The following is a 20,219-nucleotide window of genomic DNA, read 5'->3' on the forward strand; positions in this document are numbered from 1 at the left end:
ACTGCGCGCTGAGACTCTTGAGACTACCCCCCCACCTTGAGTCCGCTTGCATGGCCCCAGCGTCATGCTGAGGACTTGGCAGACGCGGTGGAGGGCTTCTTTTCCTGGGAAGGGGCTGCCTGCTGCAGTCTACTTCCCTTACCTCTATGTCTGGGCAGATATGACTGGCCTTTTGCCTGCATGCCCTCATGGGAAAGGAAGGATTGAGGCTGAAAAGACGGTGTCTTTTTCAGCTGAGATGTAACTTGGGGTAAAAAGGTTGGATTTCCCAGCTGTTGCCGTGGTCCCCAGGTCCGATGGACCGACCCCAACTAACTCCTTCCCTTTATACGGCAATACTTCCATGTGCCGTATGGGATCTGTATCACCTGACCACTGTCGTGTCCATGACATCTTCTGGGTGATATGGACAACGTACTTATCTTGATGCCAGAGAGCAAATATCCCTCTGTGCATCTCACGTACATATATATAGAATGCATCCTATTAAATGCTCTATATGAATAAAATATTTTCAGTCAGGGAATCCGACCAAGCCAACCCAGCACTGCATCTCCAGGCTGATGGCGATCGCTGGTCGCAGTATAACCACCGTATGTGTGTATATACTTTTTAGGATATCTTTCCAGCTTCCTATCAGCTGGCTCCTTGAGGGCGGCCGTATCTGGAGACGGTAACGCCACTTGATAAGCGTGTGAGCGCCTTATCACCCTAAGGGGTGTTTCCCAACGCGCCCTAATTTCTGGCGGGAAAGGGTATAACGCCAATATTTGCTATCGGGGTAACCCCACGCATCATCACACACTTCATTTTATTTTATCTGATTCAGGAAAAACTACAGGTAGTTTTTCACTCCCACATAATACCCTTTTTTGTGGTACTTGTAGTATCAGAAATATGCAACACCTCCTTCATTGCCCTTAACGTGTGGCCCTAATGAGAAATACGTTTGTTTATTCACCGTCGACACTGGATTCAGTGTCCGTGTCTGTGTCTGTGTCGACCGACTGAGGTAAATGGGCGTTTTTAACGCCCCTGACGGTGTTTCTGAGACGCCTGGACCGGTACTAATAGTTTGTCGGCCGTCTAACGTCGTCAACCGACCTTGCAGCGTGTTGACATTCTCACGTAATTCCCTAAATAAGCCATCCATTCCGGTGTCGACTCCCTAGAGAGTGACATCACCATTACAGGCAATTTCTCCGCCTCCTCACCAACATCGTCCTCATACATGTCGACACACACGTACCGACACACAGCACACACACCGGGAATGCTCTGACAGAGGACAGGACCCACACTAGCCCTTTGGGGAGACAGAGGGAGAGTTTGCCAGCACACACCAAAACGCTATAATTATATAGGGACAACCTTATATAAGTGTTTTCCCTTATAGCATCTTTATATATATCTCAATATCGCCAAAATCAGTGCCCCCCCTCTCTGTTTTAACCCTGTTTCTGTAGTGCAGTGCAGGGGAGAGCCTGGGAGCCTTCTCTCCAGGCTTTCTGTGAGAGAAAATGGCGCTGTGTGCTGAGGAGATAGGCCCCGCCCCTTTTTCGGCGGGCTCGTCTCCCGCTATTTAGTGAATCTTGGCAGGGGTTAAATATCTCCATATAGCCTCTGGGGGCTATATGTGAGGTATTTTTCGCCAAAAAAGGTTTTCATTTGCCTCCCAGGGCGCCCCCCTCCCAGCGCCCTGCACCCTCAGTGACTGCCGTGTGAAGTGTGCTGAGAGGAAAATGGCGCACAGCTGCAGTGCTGTGCGCTACCTTTAGAAGACTGCAGGAGTCTTCAGCCGCCGATTCTGGACCTCTTCTTACTTCAGCATCTGCAAGGGGGCCGGCGGCGCGGCTCCGGTGACCATCCAGGCTGTACCTGTGATCGTCCCTCTGGAGCTGATGTCCAGTAGCCAAGAAGCCAATCCATCCTGCACGCAGGTGAGTTCACTCCTTCTCCCCTAAGTCCCTCGTTGCAGTGATCCTGTTGCCAGCAGGACTCACTGTAAAATAAAAAACCTAAGCTAAACTTTCTCTAAGCAGCTCTTTAGGAGAGCCACCTAGATTGCACCCTTCTCGGCCGGGCACAAAAATCTAACTGGAGTCTGGAGGAGGGTCATAGGGGGAGGAGCCAGTGCACACCACCTGATCGGAAAGCTTTACTTTTTGTGCCCTGTCTCCTGCGGAGCCGCTATTCCCCATGGTCCTTTCAGGAACCCCAGCATCCACAAGGACGATAGAGAAATGAACATACTAAAACATGAATAACATGTGCAAAACAAGGGAACAGAATAAATTTGTTAGTTACTCCACATAAGTTGTTAATAGTGCCACACAGACTGACGCTTTGGTTAGAGCAATGTTACTTCAATCAAAAGCTCAAACGCATGCACATGCATAGAATTGTTAGTGGCTCCACACAAACTGGCTGCTGATTTAATGGAAAGTTCAACCACCAAAGTTTCTGATATAAAAGATACAGCCACTGGAGGGAGATTAATTTAGTTATTTATCACATGCAATGTGTAGTGCTGATGGATATACTTCACCCATCCAGTGTGTAAAGGAGCGCTCCTAAAAAGTGCACAGTCCCGTGTATCCTCCTATGTGTCCTGCTTGGTCCATGGAAACTTGGATGGGGGACTTTTGCTGGGTGCAGGGGATGGGGGACTTTTGGCTGTGTCCACGGGTGCGCACGCTGCCGCAGCGGCTGTGAGAGAATGGAGATGCCTGTGTGTGTCGCGTGCCGCGACTTCCGGGTTCGGCCTTCCGGATTCTAGTCAACCCTAATGTCAGTTTAAACTGTTTCGACATCATGACTGGCGACCTTCTGTTGTCAACATGCAGAATGTCAACAGTATGACCCTATAAATGAGTCCTTATACACTCTTTCTGCTGTGATAAACTGCCCTTCTCGACACGCCAGGTCCCATTTAATTTGATATGCATCACTTGTACATATATGTGCGAACAAGTCTGAATCTGTATATGTATATGAAGTGCTATGATGCAGCAGCCGTAGCTTTTTTTTCACATCAAATTCTGCCACTTTAAATCTATATCTTTGGAGGGTATCCTGTTAGCAGCGCAAATTTTTCAGGCAAAAAATACTAATATTGCAATTTTTAGCCAAGTGGTCAAAATTGGGCTATCCAATTATAGCCAGTTTTGTTAGGACAAAAAAGTCCAGTTTTCAGTTGAAAACACATGGGATCCAAAATAAGATCCTGGACCCATGTGTTTTTCACGAACAAAGCGGGTCTCTCAGGGCTGGCTATCAGGGATTTTGCTTCGTATGTCTGAGACAAGCGAAACATAATCCCCGATAAGTGCCAGCTTGTCAGGGCTAATTGGATAAACCATTTAGCACATTTGAAATACTAAAGGGGCGTACACACAGAGCGATGTTCACTTAATTTCTAAGCAATCTGACTAGATTGCTTAGAAATTAAGAACACATCGCACCGGGTAAAGGGGCGACAGCGATGCGCGGCCCCGCACGTCACCATCGCCGGTGCTAGATTGGCCTGGAAGCAAACACATTCTAGCACATCGCTCATTTCACCGCTGGGTGAAATGAGCGCGCCCCCCCCCCCCCCCCCCAGCATACATTGTGTTGTGCTGGGAAGGGAAGGGGGGGGCGGGGGGGTGGAGAGATGTGTGCTGAGCGGTCTGTGATAGAGCACTCAGCACACATCTCTGGGTAAATCTCCCCGTCTGTACTAGGCTTAACTCCGGTGTGGTTAAAGTCACAGACAGGCGTCACTGGTACAGATTGATGTGTCTGCAGTGCAAAGACGACACAAATTTAAAGAAAAAGTAATTTCTCTACACCATGGCGTATTGAGGCTAGGTGTATGTGGTCATATCTATAGACACTGACTGCATATTGCCATAGTATGTGTGACTCACTAGTATATACTAATTGTGCAGCTGCCATATGTGACTTCAACTAAAAAAAAAAAATAAGTTGTCCAGGGTTTTTTAAATAGTTTGTGGCTTTTAAGATGCATTGGAAATGATGTTATCTTGCTCCTGAAAGCAGATATGTGCCATTCCTCATACAGCTACTGCCCTCAAGACGTTTTACCTAGCCTTCCCGGATACAAATGAAACATACAGTAGTAACGGACTAAGCAGTTGCCTGGGTTACCTAAACAGGAGCTGCCATAATATACTGTGATAAGAAGACAAGGGAGTGTGAAAGGCTTTATAACGTTTTCAGCTCCTTTAATGACTTGCTCTTTAAAATTAAATTACCTGCAGATGAAGAACTAGGAGGGTCTTGGCTAGTGCACGGAAGGTCACTTCCGGAGGGCTGGACAGGCTCCTGTTCTTGTCGCGTTTCAATCTCTAATGTTGATTCTGTGCTAACTCTTTAAAAATAGAAAAAACAAATATATCACTTTCACTTATATATAAGGATATACTTATATACACACGTATTAAACGGATTGATAGTTTGCCACTGTTGTTAGAGAGCCCTCTCCTTCAATATACAGTACACACACAATTTGCGGTGAGGGGCTAAAAAAAATAAGATTTTACTCACCGGTAAATCTATTTCTCGTAGTCCGTAGTGGATGCTGGGAACTCCGTAAGGACCATGGGGAATAGCAGCTCCGCAGGAGACTGGGCACAACTAAAGAAAGCTTTAGGACTACCTGGTGTGCACTGGCTCCTCCCTCTATGACCCTCCTCCAGACCTCAGTTAGGATACGGTGCCCAGAAGTGCTGACACAATAAGGAAAGGATTTTGAATCCCGGGTAAGACTCATACCAGCCACACCAATCACACCGTATAACTCGTGATACTATACCCAGTTAACAGTATGAAATATAACTGAGCCTCTCAACAGATGGCTCAACAATAACCCTTTAGTTAAACAATAACTATTATACAAGTATTGCAGACAATCCGCACTTGGGACGGGCGCCCAGCATCCACTACGGACTACGAGAAATAGATTTACCGGTGAGTAAAATCTTATTTTCTCTGACGTCCTAGTGGATGCTGGGAACTCCGTAAGGACCATGGGGATTATATCAAAGCTCCCAAACGGGCGGGAGAGTGCGGATGACTCTGCAGCACCGAATGAGCGAACTCTAGGTCCTCCTCAGCCAGGGTATCAAACTTGTAGAATTTAGCAAATGTGTTTGACCCCGACCAAGTAGCTGCTCGGCAAAGTTGTAAAGCCGAGACCCCTCGGGCAGCCGCCCAAGAAGAGCCCACCTTCCTCGTGGAATGGGCTTTTACAGATTGAGGATGCGGCAGTCCAGCCGCAGAATGTGCAAGTGGAATCGTGCTACAGATCCCGCGAGCAATAGTCTGCTTTGAAGCAGGCGCACCCAACTTGTTGGGCGCATGCAGGATAAATAGCAAGTCAGTCTTTCTGACTCCAGCTGTCCTGGAAACATAGATTTTTAGGGCCCGGACTACGTCCAGCAACTTGGAGTCCTCCAAGTCACGAGTAGCCGCAGGCACCACAATAGGCTGGTTCAAATGAAACGCTGAAACCACCTTTTGGAGAAATTGGGGACGAGTCCTCAATTCCGCCCTATCCATATGGAAAATCAGATAAGGGCTTTTACAAGACAAAGCCGCCAATTCTGACACACGCCTGGCCGAAGCCAAGGCCAACAGCATGACCACTTTCCACGTGAGATATTTTAGTTCCACGGTTTTAAGTGGTTCAAACCAATGCGACTTTAGGAAATCCAACACCACGTTGAGATCCCAAGGTGCCACTGGGGGCACAAAAGGGGGCTGAATATGCAGCACTCCCTTAACAAATGTCTGAACTTCAGGTAGTGAAGCCAGTTCTTTTTGGAAGAAAATCGATAGAGCCGAAATCTGGACCTTAATGGAACCCAATTTTAGGCCCATAGTCACCCCTGACTGTAGGAAGTGCAGAAATCGACCTAGCAGAATTCCTCCGTTGGGGCCTTCCTGGCCTCACACCACGCAATATATTTCCGCCATATGCGGTCACTTCTTTCCTAGCTTTAATTAGCATAGGGATAACTTCCTCCGGAATGCCCTTTTCCTTCAGGATCCGGTGTTCAACCGCCATGCCGTCAAACGCAGCCGCGGTAAGTCTTGGAATAGACAGGGCCCCTGCTGCAGCAGGTCCTGTCTGAGCGGCAGAGGCCATGGGTCTCTGAGATCATTTCTTGAAGTTCTGGGTACCAAGATCTTCTTGGCCAATCCGGAACCACGAGTATAGTTCTTACTCTCAGTACCTTGGGTATGAGAGGCAGAGGAAGGAACACATACACCGACTGGTACACCCACGGTGTTACCAGAGCGTCCACAGCTATCGCCTGAGGGTCCCTTGACCTGGAGCAATAACATTTTAGCTTTTTGTTGAGGCGGGACGCCATCATGTCCACCTGTGGCCCTTCCCAATGGTGTACAATCATTTGGAAGACTTCTGGATGAAGTCCCCACTCTCCCGGGTGGAGGTCGTGTCTGCTGAGAAAGTCTGCTTCCCAGTTGTCCACTCCGGGAATGAACACTGCTGACAGTGCTAACACATGATTTTCCGCCCATCGGAGAATCCTTGTGCCATTGCCATCCTGCTTCTTGTGCCGCCCTGTCGGTTTACATGGGCGACCGCCGTGACGTTGTCTGACTAGATCAGCACCGGCTAGTTTTGAAGCAGGGGTCTTGCCTGACTTAGGGCATTGCAAATGGCCCTTAGTTCCAGAATATATATGTGTAGGGAAGTCTCCTGACTTGACCATTGTCCTTGGAAGTTTCTTCCCTGTGTGACTGCCCCCAAACCTCGAAGGCTGGCATCCGAGGTCACCAGGACCCAGTCCTGTATGCCGAATCTGCGGTCCTCTGGAAGATGAGCACTCTGCAGCCATCACAACAGCGACACCCTGGCCCTTGGAGACAGGGTTATCAGCCGATGCATCTGAAGATGCGATCCGGACCACCTGTCCAACAGATCCCACTGAAAGATCCTTGCATGGAACCCTCCGAATGGAATTGCTTTGTAAGAAGCCACCATCTTTCCCAGGACTCGCGTGCAATGGTGCACCGACACCTGTTTTGGTTTTAGGAGGTCTCTGACTAGAGATGACAACTCCTTGGCTTTCTCCTCCGGGAGAAACACTTTTTTCTGTTCTGTGTCGAGAACCATCCCCAGGAACAGTAGACGCGTTGTAGGAACCAGCTGCGACTTCGGAATGTTCAGGATCCAGCCGTGCTGTTGTAGCACTGACCCAGCTAGTGCTACTCTGATCAACAACTGTTCCCTGGACCTCGCATTTATAAGGAGATCGTCCAAGTACGGGATAATTATAACTCCCTTCCTTCGAAGGAGTATCATCATCTCTGCCATTACCTTGGTAAATACCCTCGGTGCCGTGGACAGACCAAACGGCAACGTCTGGAATTGGTAATGACAGTCCTGTACCACAAATCTGAGGTACTCCTGGTGAGGGGGGTAAATGGGGACATGCAGGTAAGCATCCTTGATGTCCAGTGATACCATGTAATCCCCTTCGTCCAGGCTTGCAATAACCGCCCTGAGCGATTCCATTTTTTTTTTATTTTTTTTTAAATCTTAAAGTTTTATTAATAGAACAAACGAAAACATTACATAGAAGACAGGAGTACGGTTGGTATAGAGCGTGAGAAAACAGGAATATATAATAAGTTCTCAATATAATGCTCTGGATTACGGATAAAATCAAACTATAACAAAATAGATAATGGGTATATAAAAATCTGATATATCAAGAGAGAAAGAGAAAAATTAGTAATAGATAGAAAACCAGATACAAGACCAAAGAGAGAAGGAGAGAAGACAAGGGAGATGAGAAGAACTACTCGCCAGGGCCAGCCAGTGGAGCATCTGGGAGAGTTTAGGAAGAAAAAAAAAAGAAAGGGGGGAGAAAATATAAGAGCGAAATAGGAGTGAAAGAGAAAACGAGGGGGAGGAATGAACGAAGGGAGGAGGGGAGAGTGGGGGAGGAGAGCAGGAGGAGTGGGGAAAGAACGTAGAAGAGAGAACGAGCCGGGTATGAAAAGAGAGGAGGCAGAAGAGGAAGTGATGAGGTATCAGTTAAGGCCTGGTGGGTCCATTTGAAATTCAGAGTACCAGGGATTCCATACTTCATGAAATTTGTCCACAGTGTCGTTTAGCAGAGAGGAAAGATGTTCCATTCTAGCCACAAACCAAATACGGTTCACCAGTTCCTGACGCGTGGGAGGATAGGTTTGTTTCCATAATTTAGCAATTTGAAGCTTAGCGGCACAAGAAATATGAAGTACCAGTTTGTTTTCGGGTCTAGACAGCTGGCAGGCCGGGGCACACAAAAGAAGCACCATAGGAGGAAGTGGGGGACAAAAGGGAATGACCGAATTAATCAGGTTCTGGACCAATTTCCAAAAGGGCACGATGATCTTGGGACAGCTCCACCAAATATGGAAAAATGATCCAACTTGACCACACCGGCGCCAACAAAGGTTGGACGTATTGGGGTACATTTGATGTAAGCGGTCTGGAACAAGATACCATCGTGTATATACCTTGTAGGAGTTTTCCCTAACTGATACACTGATTGAGCACTTAGAAATAGTCGAACGTATATCGTCCCAGACTTAGTCTTCGAGGGGGTTCCCCAAGTCAGATTCCCAGGCGATTTCATGCGGGGCACGAGAAGGGGGGACGGGTGTCAAAACAGTTCGATATAATGTAGAAATAATGCCTCGGGACATAGAGCAATGAATACAGAGGCGTTCGAGAGGGGTGGGAAGAGTAGAAATAGGCGTTTTCCTCGTAACAGACAGAGCGAAGTCACGGATTTGGAGATATTGGTAGAACGAGGACGTGGGGATAGAGTGCTTTGCCTGGAGGTCTGCAAAGGAGTAGGGTGTGTTATTATGGAGGAAGTGGTGTAGACGGGTGATACCTGCGCTGGACCAGATAGAAGCCATATGAGGAGAGAGGCCCGGGGGGAAGGAAGGGTTATTCCAGATAGGAGTTAAGGGGGATGGGGATACGTGGGGAGTTTATTTTGATGTGAGTCCCAGATCGACGATGTGAGGGATACTGTGGGAATGGACTTGATGTTTGTAGGTCGGTGTAGTCTGGGAAGCCACGGAATGCTAGAAACGGAGTCAACCTGGGCCAGATCGCCCTCCAGGTCCACCCACCGTTTCACACATCGCGGGGAGTGCCAGGCCACTAATTGACTCAGGACCGTGGCGTGGTAGTATCTTGGAATGGAAGGAAGGCTCAAGCCTCCACATATGGAACTGTTCTGCAGGATTTCCCTACATAATCTGGGCTTCTTATCATTCCAAATGAATTTGCAGAATTGGGTCTGGAGAGTTTTCAGGGTACGGGGTGGAACCGGGATAGGCAGGGTCTGGAAAAGGTATAGTAATTTGGGGAGAACATTCATTTTAATAGCGTTAATCCTACCTATCCAAGAAATAAAGTGTTTTCGCCAAGATAGAATTCCCTGAGATATTTTTTTAAATAGGGGGGGGGGGTAATTCGCTTCAAATAATGAGTGATACGATTTAGTAATATGGATACCTAAGTAGTTGATGGAGCTGTGACGCCAAGTGAAGTCAAAGTTGGATTTGAGCAGTGTCAATGTGTCCGTTGGAACATGTAGGGGCAGGGCTTCTGATTTATCATTATTAATTCTATAACCGGAGAGGTCCCCATATAAGGTTAGTTCCTTAAATAGATTAGGCAGGGAGATTATTGGATTGGTAAGTGTTAGAAGAACGTCGTCGGCAAAGAGGGAGAGTTTGTATTGTGAATCCTTGACGGTGAAGCCCGAGATGTCCGGGTTAAGTCGAATACGACATGCCAGGGGTTCTATTATTAAAGCAAAAATAAGGGGTGAGAGGGGGCAGCCTTGGCGTGTGCCGTTAGCAATGGGAAAGGAGTCCGAAAGGATGCCGTTTGTGAGGACCGAAGTGGAGGGGTTGTGGTAGAGTGCTGTAATGGCGTGGAGGAATTCACCTTGGAAACCAAAACTATGGAGAGTTTGAGTGAGAAAATCCCAGGAGACTATCAAAAGCCTTTTCTGCGTCCAAAGCTAATAGCATAGAGGAGAGCCTGTTAACGTTAGCGTGGTGAACCAGGGCAATGGTACGTCTAGTGTTATCTAGAGCTTGACGGGAGGGAACAAAACCGACTTGGTCGGGGTGTATTAGAGATGGGAGGAGCGGGTTGAGACGTAAGGCCAGTATTTTTGCGAAAAGTTTAAGGTCCGTGTTTAAAAGGGATATGGGACGGTAGTTAGAGACCAGTAGTCGATTTTTTCCTGGCTTGGGGATGACCGTAATTAAAGCTTTAGTGGTTTCGCTATGGAAACAGTCGCCAGCAAAAACTTTATTGAAAAGTGAAGTTAGGTGGGGAACAAGAGAGCTTCCAAATGTTTTGTAATATGCGAAAGGTAGGCCATCGGGGCCCGGGGCTTTGGACGGCTTTTGCATCTGAAGAGCTGCAAGTACCTCCTCCTCTGAGATAGGACGGCATAGTGCCTCGGAAGTGGGGCAGTCTAGTTTTGGCAAAGAGCATGAAGCTAAATAGTCTGGGGTGGGTATACGTGCATCAGAAGCAGCGGAGTCAATGTCTGGGGAATTGTATAGTCGTGTGTAGTATTCCTTGAAGATAGAATTGATGTCCGAAGGGTTATAGTGAGTAGTGCCGTTGGAGTCTTTGATCGATGCAATAGATGTGAGAGCTTTACGAGCCTTCAGTCTGTTTGCTAGGAGTGAGTCAGCTTTATTACTCTTTTCGTAGAAGCGCTGATTAAGCCAACGGAGGGATTTCTCGATTTTTTCTGTCAGGAGGGCATTAAGAGCTGCCTTGGCGGCAAATAGCTGTTTATAATTAGCATCCGTGGGATTTTTCTTATGAAGAGAGTCAAAGGTGTGGACTTGGTCGGTGAGAGATTTGAGAAGTATCTTATGTTCCCTATTACGGTGCGAGGCAAAGCTAATTATGTGACCACGGAGGACCGCCTTGTGTGCCTCCCAGACTAAAGGGGAACAGCCCGTGGGAGGATTATTTAAGGAAAAGTAGTCAGTCAAAACATCTTCTATTTTAGATTTAAAGGATGGGATCTTAAGGAGAGTTTCATTTAGGCGCCAGGAAAGGCGGGAGTTAGGTACGTCTAAGAGGTCAAAAGCAACAGTTATTGAGGAGTGATCTGACCAGACATTAGGAACGATGGAAGAGGATAGGATATGTTTGGTGGCCATAGGACCACAGAACAGGTAGTCAATTCTGGAGTATGAGCAATGCGGTGCGGAAAAAAAAGTGTAGTCCTTGGAGGACGGGTTGAGGGCTCGCCATGTATCAAACAAAGAGGCTTCTTTTATCTGTTTAGAAAAAGCAAGGGAGATTGGGCTGGGGCGGGTGCCTCTCTGGGGAGTGGATCTGTCAAGGAGCGGGTCAAGTACTGCGTTAAAGTCACCTCCCAAGAATACATAGCCCGCTCTATGTTTATGTAGATCGGTGAAAAAAGTTTTAAAGAATCGTTGTTGTCCCGAGTTGGGAGCGTATATGTTTGCAATGGTCACTTCTAGGTGACCCAGCCTGCCAACTAAAATAATATACCTCCCATCCGCGTCAGTGTGAACCGAGGATAGAACAAAGGGAAGTTTGTTGCTAATCATAATAGCCACTCCATTATGTTTGGAGCTGCTTGAAGAATAAAATACCGTGGAGAATCGTTTAGAAGCTATGGTGGGGTGGTCTGGGTTCCTGAAGTGAGTTTCCTGGAGTAGGACTATGTCTGCTTGTAGAGTGCGGATCGTGCGAAACAGGTGTGACCGTTTCTGGGGGACATTAAGGCCTCGGACATTCATGGAAGCTATGGTGAAGGGCATGGTGGGTGAGAAGTAAGGCAAGAGTAAGAGAGATATGGGTAGGGAAGACTGGATAGGAGAAACGGCTCGCTTAGTGTCAAGAAGAGAAAAAAGAGGAAGAGTGAGGAAAGGAGGGAGAGAGAGAGAGAGAGAGAGAGAGAGAGAGAGAGGAGGGAGAGAGAAAGTAAAAAGGAAAAGAAAAAATATATATAAGAGAATAAAAGGAGAGGGAGAAAGGTGAAGAGTACTCTACTTGGGTCGGGTTGAGTGTAGCAGAAAAGTTAGGTGAGAGAAGATAACACCCGACGCAACGTAGTGGTAGGTACTCGACAAATAGGATTTAAGAATCCAAGTGGGCGAAGGAAAAAGAATCTCCTGAACGCCCCAGAGATAAGCGTGAAAAATAAAGAAATAAGAAAAAAGAAATAGAAAAAAAAAAGGGGATATCGTTAAAAGAGAAAAGGTTATGAGGGAGCGGAGAGTGGTGTGTTGAGAACGTAGTGGGAAGGAAAGTGAAAAGATTTACAAGTTAGAGGTATATATGCAAAGGTCAGGGGGGGGGAGCGAGCACCCCTGGGCGATAGAGGAAAGGGGAATGGGGGATAGAGAAAAAAAAAAGGGAGGGAAACCCCACGGTAAAATGCGGAGCAACGCTACAGTTGTGAAAAACAGCCCCAACAATTGGGGAGAACATGCCTAATACGGATTTTGGTGAATACACCACCTACCATACCTATTGATTCAAGTAACAAATGGTACATTTAGAAAAGTCAAACCATACAAGAGCACACCCAGTGAGGGGAAACAGTAAAAGCGTGAGGGTAAAGTCTAACCATAGATGTAGCAATCCTATAATCTAGGCATTAATAGAAATGTCAGGATGGCTCTGAGAGCAGGCCCGATACCTGGTCAACCAGGGTGGAAAAAGCATGAGAGGGCGCACATGGTGTGGTACTAGAGGTGAGCTAATATGGAGCTCAGGTGGGTTTGATAGGGGTGGGATGTTGAACCTACGTAGGTCGAGAACGTGAGGACATCTGCAGGGTACGGAGCGAATTCAGCAAGGGGGGAGGGGAGAGGATAAAGAGGAAAAAAAACACAAAAAAAACATAGGACACCCCTATAGAAAAATGCTACTTGGTGCCATAAGTGTGATATGTCGCCCCACTGTATGAGGGGAACGTATACGTCACGGGTTCTGGAGAATATTGCTGAGGCATGTGCGACAAATAACATCAAATGGTTCAAATAGCAAGGAGTGCATGCCTGGAATCTGAACCATGGTAGGGTGCACATAGGGAAGGAAAACATTAATAGCAGGAGAATATAGATTAACAGCATATGTAACCATCCTGAAGTTAAAACAGGAGACAAAAAAAAAAAAAAAAAAAAAAAAGGGGGGGGGGGGGTTGAGGAGACACTCAGAGTTGTACAGTAGCAAAAATCAGAAATTACGCTCAGGCAGTGTCTGCAAAGGTAGGGTAATGAAACGCCAAAGGTGTTAAAAGTCTTAAGACCGCTGCCTGGATTGGAGTGAGTTCATCGGGGAGGGGGGTCCTGAAGAAGTCCTGCTTGGTACTGTAATATGGTGTTAATTGGGGTGATCCGAATCAGGGGAGGGTCCCGATTCTTCGATGTGTGATAATAGGTCTTTGCCCTCACGAGGATCCCGTACAATAACAGTCTTTCCGTGAAGATCCACAATCAACTTGAAGGGAAACCCCCAACGATACCTGATATTCCTATCCCGTAGAGCCTTAGTGAGATCACGAAGTTCCCTTCGTTTGGCGATGGTGAGGGGGGCCAGATCGTGGAAAAATTGAAGTGTGGATGATTTGAAGAGGATTTGCCTCGCGTAGAGAAAAGGACCCTCTCCTTGTCTTTGAATTTAAGAAAGCACAGGATCACATCATGGGGGGGTTCACCCTCTCTGGGTTTGGGACGTAGGGCCCGGTGAGATCTTTCTAGTGGAAGATGAGTGTCGCCAAGGTCCGGTAGCAAAAAGGCGAAGAGAGTGTGGAGATAGGGCTCTAGATTGTCCGCAGTAACAGATTCCGGGATGTTTCGAATGCGGAGGTTACATCTGCGTTCGCGATTTTCCAGGTCCTCATTTTTAGTGCGGAGGTCAGCGAGTTCAGAAATCACGTGGTCTAGGTCCCTGCCCGTGTCATTTAGAGCTTTTTGGAAGGCATCTTGTCTTGACTCCATTTTAGTAGCTCTGGAGGCGAGGGAGGAGATATCTGACCTAATGGAGGTCACTGCACTATCTAGCTTGGATTCCAGGGATTCCCTTAAAGTCAGTAATGAGAGAGCGGAGGGCCAAAATATCATCTTTCGTGGAAAGTGCCGGGGCCGATTTAGCTGGAGTCTCCATTAAGCTTTGGACTGGGGAGGGTGGGCCCCTTTGTTGAATGCCTTTGGTGGCCCTAGTGAAGTGTTGAGATATATCAGCACCCCCTTGTTTAGGAGTCTTTGACGAGGATTTCTGCATGTGGACCAGGCCAGTGCTGAGTGGGTAAACACTAAATAAGTATAGGCAGGGGGATTATGGAGACCAAGCAGGTACGGGTGTGGGGGAAATAAAGGGCGAGATCACCCAGGGGGGTCGCTCCGTCCAACCTTAGGCGTGCATGGAAGCTGCCCCAGAGCCAGGCATTTTCAAAAGTGTAGCAAGTGTGCTCAAAGAAAATAGAAAGTTTCGATGCGGTGGAAGCGGTGTGACGTGACCCAGGAGGGGTGGGAATCCGTGAGAAGACACAGGGACCTGTCCAGCAGTGTGCAGTATATCTAGTAGCTCACGTCCGGGAGAATATCGCATGTGGAAACAAGGAGGACACCGTATGCAGAGACGTAGTGGAGGATGATCTTTCAATCACTGCTTCCACTGAGTGATACTTAGGTCCTGTGTGATTCACAAAAGCGTCTGCAGCTCTGGTCACCGATAGGTAAGGGTCAGCAACCAGGGGGCCCCTCCACTGGATGCAGGAGTGTGCAGTGGGTCCAAGTACTCCACCTGCAGCTACCAGGATCACGACAGGCAGCAGACAGGCAAATCTAATATTTCTCTTGTGAATCCAAGATGGCCGCCGCAGCTCACAGGAGACGATCCCCTCACAGTTATACTCTGCCCTGGAGTCTCCCCCTGGCAGGAGTCCCAGCTGATGGAGCCCTCAAGGGGTCAGGGATAGTGTCAGGCAGTGGAGGGATGTCGGGGGAATATCCACGGCCCCTCTGTGCGTCTCTGTGCGCGATCGCGTGGCGCCCGCCTCCCGGAGCTCAGGAAGCGGGTAAGCGCCGCACTCTAGTCCCCGGATCCTCGGAGCACCTAGGCCGCAATCCGGACAATCAGTCCCTCGGCTCCGCGATCGTCCGCGGTCAGCACAGGAGGTGTCCAGGTACAGTGGGGGAGCACGGGGGGAGATATATATGGCTGTGAGTACCTGTAGGGGGTTTTTAAACAGGGTTGGAGTCAGAGCCCTGTTCCGATGCGTCCTCTCCCTATTACCGCTAGGCCACCGAGCGATTCCATTTTGAACTTGAACCTTCGTATATAAGTGTTCAAGGATTTCAAATTTAAAATGGGTCTCACGAACCGTCCGGTTTCGGTACCACAAACATTGTGGAATAGTAACCCCGTCCCTGTTGAAGAAGGGGTACCTTGACTATCACCTGCTGCGAATACAGCTTGTGAATTGCCTCCAGCACTGTCTCCCTGTCTGAGGGAGCTGTCGGCAAGGCAGATTTGAGGAAACGGCGAGGGGGAGACGTCTCGAATTCCAGCTTGTACCCCTGAGATACTACCTGTAGAATCCAGGGATCCACCCGTGAGCGAGCCCACTGGTCGCTGAAATTCTTGAGATGGGCCCCCACCGTACCTGGCTCCGCCTGTGGAGCCCCAGCGTCATGCGGTGGACTTAGAGGAAGCGGGGGAGGACTTTTGTTCTTGGGAACTGGCTGTATGCTGCAGCTTTTTCCCTCTACCTCTTGGCAGAAAGGACGCGCCTTTAACCCGCTTGCCTTTCCGGGGCTGAAAGGACTGTACCTGATAATACGGTGCTTTCTTTGGCTGTGAGGGAACATGGGGCAAAATGTTGATTTCCCAGCTGTAGCTGTGGAAACGAGGTCCGAGAGACCATACCCAAACAACTCCTCACCCTTGTAAGTCAAAACTTCCATGTGCCTTTTAGAATCAGCATCACCTGTCCACTGCCGAGTTCCTGGCAGAAATGGACATTGCGTTTATTTTAGATGCCAGTCGGCAATTATCCCTCTGTGCATCTCTCATGTATAAGACTGCGTCTTTAATATGCTCTATGGTTAGCAATATAGTGTCCCTGTCTAAAGGTACAGAGAATCTGACCACGCAGCTGTAGCACTGCACATTCATGCTGAAGCAATAGCTGGTCTCAGTATAATGCCTGAGTGTGTATATACAGACTTCAGGATAGCCTCCTGCATTCTATCTGCAGGCTCCTCTAGGGCGGCCGTGTCCTGAGACGGTAGTGCCACCTTCTTTGACAGACGTGTGAGCGCTTTATCCACCCTAAGGGATGTCTCCCAACGTGACCTATCCTCTGGCGGGAAAGGGTACGCCATTAGTAATCTTTTAGAAATTACCAGTTTCTTATCGGGGGAAACTCGCGCTTCTTCACACATTTAGTTCATCAGATGGGGGAAAAACCACTGGAAGCTTTTTTCTCCCCAAACATAATACCCTTTTTTGTGGTACCTGGGGTAATATCAGAAATGTGCAACACATTTTTTATTGCCGTAATCATGTAACGGGTGGCTCTATTGGAATGTACAGTAGTCTCATCGTCGTCGACACTGGAGTCAGTATCCGTGTCGACATCTGTGTCTGCCATCTGAGGTAGTGGGCGTTTTAGGGCCCGTGATGGCTTTTGAGACGCCTGGGCAGGCACGGGCTGAGAAGCCGGCTGTCCCACATCTGCTATGTCGTCAAACCTTTTATGTAAGGAGTTGACACTGTCACGTAATTCCTTCCACATGTCCATCCACTCAGGTGTCGATCCCGCAAGGGGTGACATCACATTTATCGGCATCTGCTCCGCCTCCACATAAGCCTCCTCATCAAACATGTCGACACAGCCGTACCGACACACCGCACACACACAGGGAATGCTCTGACTGAGGACCGGACCCCACAAAGTCGTTTGGGGAGACAGAGAGAGAGTATGCCAGCACACACCAGAGCGCTATATAATGCAGGGATTCACACTACCCACAGTGATTTTTCCCTTATAGCTGCTATAATACACAGATTTTGCACCTAAATTTAGTGGCCCCCCCACTCTTTTTAACCCTTTGAGCCTGAAAACTACAGGGGAGAGCCTGGGGAGCTGTCTTCCAGCTGCACTGTGAAGAGAAAATGGCGCCAGTGTGCTGTGGGAGATAGCCCCGCCCCTTTTTCGGCGGACTTCTCCCGCTCTTATAATCATAATGTGGCAGGGGTATTTTACACATATATAGCTTATTAGGCTATATTATGTGTGATTTGCCACTCTTAAGGTACTCTAATTGCTGCCCAGGGCGCGCGCCCCCCCCCCCCCCCCCCCCCAGCGCCCTGCACCCATCAGTGACCGGAGTATGTGGTGTGCACAGGGAGCAATAGCGCACAGCTGCAGTGCTGTGCGCTACCTTAATGAAGACCGGAGTCTTCTGCCGCCGATTTCCTGGACGTTCTTCTTGCTTCTGGCTCTGCAAGGGGGACGGCGGCGCGGCTCCGGGACCGGACGACCGAGGCTGGGCCTGTGTTCGATCCCTCTGGAGCTAATGGTGTCCAGTAGCCTAAGAAGCCCAAGCTAGCTGCAAGCAGGTAGGTCCGCTTCTCTCCCCTAAGTCCCTCGTAGCAGTGAGTCTGTTGCCAGCAGATCTCACTGAAAATAAAAAACCTAAAATATACTTTCTTTTCTAGGAGCTCAGGAGAGCCCCTAGTGTGCATCCAGCTCGGCCGGGCACAAAATTCTAACTGAGGTCTGGAGGAGGGTCATAGAGGGAGGAGCCAGTGCACACCAGGTAGTCCTAAAGCTTTCTTTAGTTGTGCCCAGTCTCCAGCGGAGCCGCTATTCCCCATGGTCCTTACGGAGTTCCCAGCATCCACTAGGACGTCAGAGAAACAATATATTCACTGTGCCCTAGAAAATCCTATAAATGCAGAAATTACAAACATAAATGAGCATTCAATTCTATGCAGATTGTAACAAATTCTACACCACTATATATACATAAATGGTAGCAGAGGGTCTCCAGTATGACCTACTTTGCATTACAAGTAGTGCACAGTAAACAATGCCTCTGGAATAATAATTCTAGGATGTTATTCACATCAATATAAATATATATGGAATAAAATGATCCAAAATGTGTCCAGGACAGACAGTCCTTGGGGTATTTTATGCCCTCTAACTACTCCTGATATAGGAATAGGGGATCCAAGAGCTGATGTCAGATAAGCACTTTTCACTTTGAATTTCTGTTTACAATATTTGATCTATTTGAACATATTACATAATGTATGTGGGTCTTTAATTTTATGGGCATATCTCCTTAAATAAGTTGTTGATAAGTACAATTTCTTAAAACTGATAATACTTTACAAGGCTATGGGGTATATTCAATTGCTGTCAAAACTGCCATCTTGTCGGAAAGACGTCAGTTTTCGACTTTTTCAGGTCGGAAGGGGTTCCGACCTATTCAATTCCCGGCTTTTTATTCCGACAAGTCGGGGAATTTGACTTGTCGGAAAGCACGTTGGTCGGTGGAATAGCCGTCGATCCGTGTGCTTCTGTTTGAAACAGGAACAAATTTGACAGGTTTTGGTCCTATTTCTGATAATTTCAATCAGAAATTCGGATTGAGCAGGGCGTCCCCCTGGCCAGGCTTCTCAATCCCGGCAGCGCGTCCCCTGCTGCCGTCGACAGTCTGATTTGGCCGCTCATTGAATAGGGCTTTTTGGTTCCATTACGAAAAATGCATGTCGGAATGGATCCGACTTTAATTGAATATACCAGTATGTATTGCGCACTGAGAATTTAACTGAACATGTACCAAATATACAGTACATGAGGGTATCACACTAAGTAATGGTCTCTTTTCATACATTCTCTGTGTGTGCTGTGAATTGACACCAGCATCACAGAAGGTTGTAATGACAAGTAGACAGATCAGCCATTTTAATTTTAATATAATTATGGAATATAACTTAAGGAAGAAGGCAGATAAACTAAAACATTGCTGATGTACAAAATAAAACCCTTATTGTTTATTGCATAGTATGGGAGTGTCTCTGCTTTCCTTGCATATCCCTATTTTATTCTGCCACACGGGCAGGGATGTAATGAAGTCAGAACTCCGGGATGCCGGCCGAACTCTGAATTTTTTTTTTTTTTTTTTAAAAGGGGCAATCATGTACACGGCATGGTTTAGCCTTGCACATGATTGCCCCTTTAATAAAAACGTCCAGCATGGCGGGTTCAGGCTGCAGGGGGGTGAAAAAATAAAATAAAAATAGGATTTTTATACCTACCGATAAATCCTATTCTCGTAGTCCATAAGGGATATTGGCGTAAACTAGTACAATGGGGTATAGACGGGGTCCAAAGGAGCCAGTGTACTTTAAATTTCTTCAACTGGGTGTGCTGGCTCCTCCCCTCTATGCCCCCTCTCACAGGCAGTTATAGGTAAAAACGTACTCAAAGGAGAAAGGACATATACAGCATGAGAGAAGGAACATGATAACAAAAGGTGGTGAGATTTACATACCAGCACACCACAAACATAACAACCAGCAACGGCTGGCAACAGCTGAACAGGTAACTATAGAACAAGAACCTGCAGAAAAGTCAATGCACCGAGGCTGGCGCCCAATATCCCTTATGGACTACGAGAAAAGGATTTACCGGTAGGTATTAAAATCCTATTTTTTCTAGCATCCATACGGGATATATTGGGGGTAACTAGTACGATGTGGATGTCCCAAAGCTTCCAGAAAGGGCGAAACGTATGGAGACTGCTGCCGCACCGGCTGCCCATACTGGGTATCCTCTTTGGCCAGGGTATCAAACTTGTATAACTTCACAAAGGTGTTTCTCCGACCAGGTAGCAGCTCGGCATAGTTGCAAGGCCGAGACTCCATGGGCAGCCGCCAAGAAAGAGCCTACTGATCTTGAAGAGTGAGCCTTCAGAGACTTAGGAAAAGGTAAGGCTGCCGACACATAGGACTGTTAGATAGCCTAATTCAACGAGCAATGGACTGCTTTGAAGCAGGGCAACCCTTCTTCTGCGCATCATAGAGCACAAACATGGAATCCGTTTTTTCTGACCCGAGCTGTGCGCTTGACATAGAT

The 20,219-nt window shown here is 47.7% G+C and overlaps 1 protein-coding gene across 1 annotated transcript in view; it reads right to left on the reverse strand.

Annotated features, from left to right (window-relative positions):
- TPR (translocated promoter region, nuclear basket protein) overlaps positions 1-20,219 on the reverse strand; it is a 605,901-nt gene that overhangs the window by 23,357 nt on the left and 562,325 nt on the right. Inside the window, exon 49 of the mRNA XM_063940231.1 lies at positions 4,260-4,375. Coding sequence (XP_063796301.1) covers positions 4,260-4,375 — 116 coding nt within the window. The remainder of the gene's footprint in view (positions 1-4,259; positions 4,376-20,219) is intronic.

This window comes from Pseudophryne corroboree, chromosome 9 (genome assembly GCF_028390025.1).
Source record: "Pseudophryne corroboree isolate aPseCor3 chromosome 9, aPseCor3.hap2, whole genome shotgun sequence".
In the NCBI taxonomy this organism is placed as follows: Eukaryota; Metazoa; Chordata; class Amphibia; order Anura; family Myobatrachidae; genus Pseudophryne; species Pseudophryne corroboree.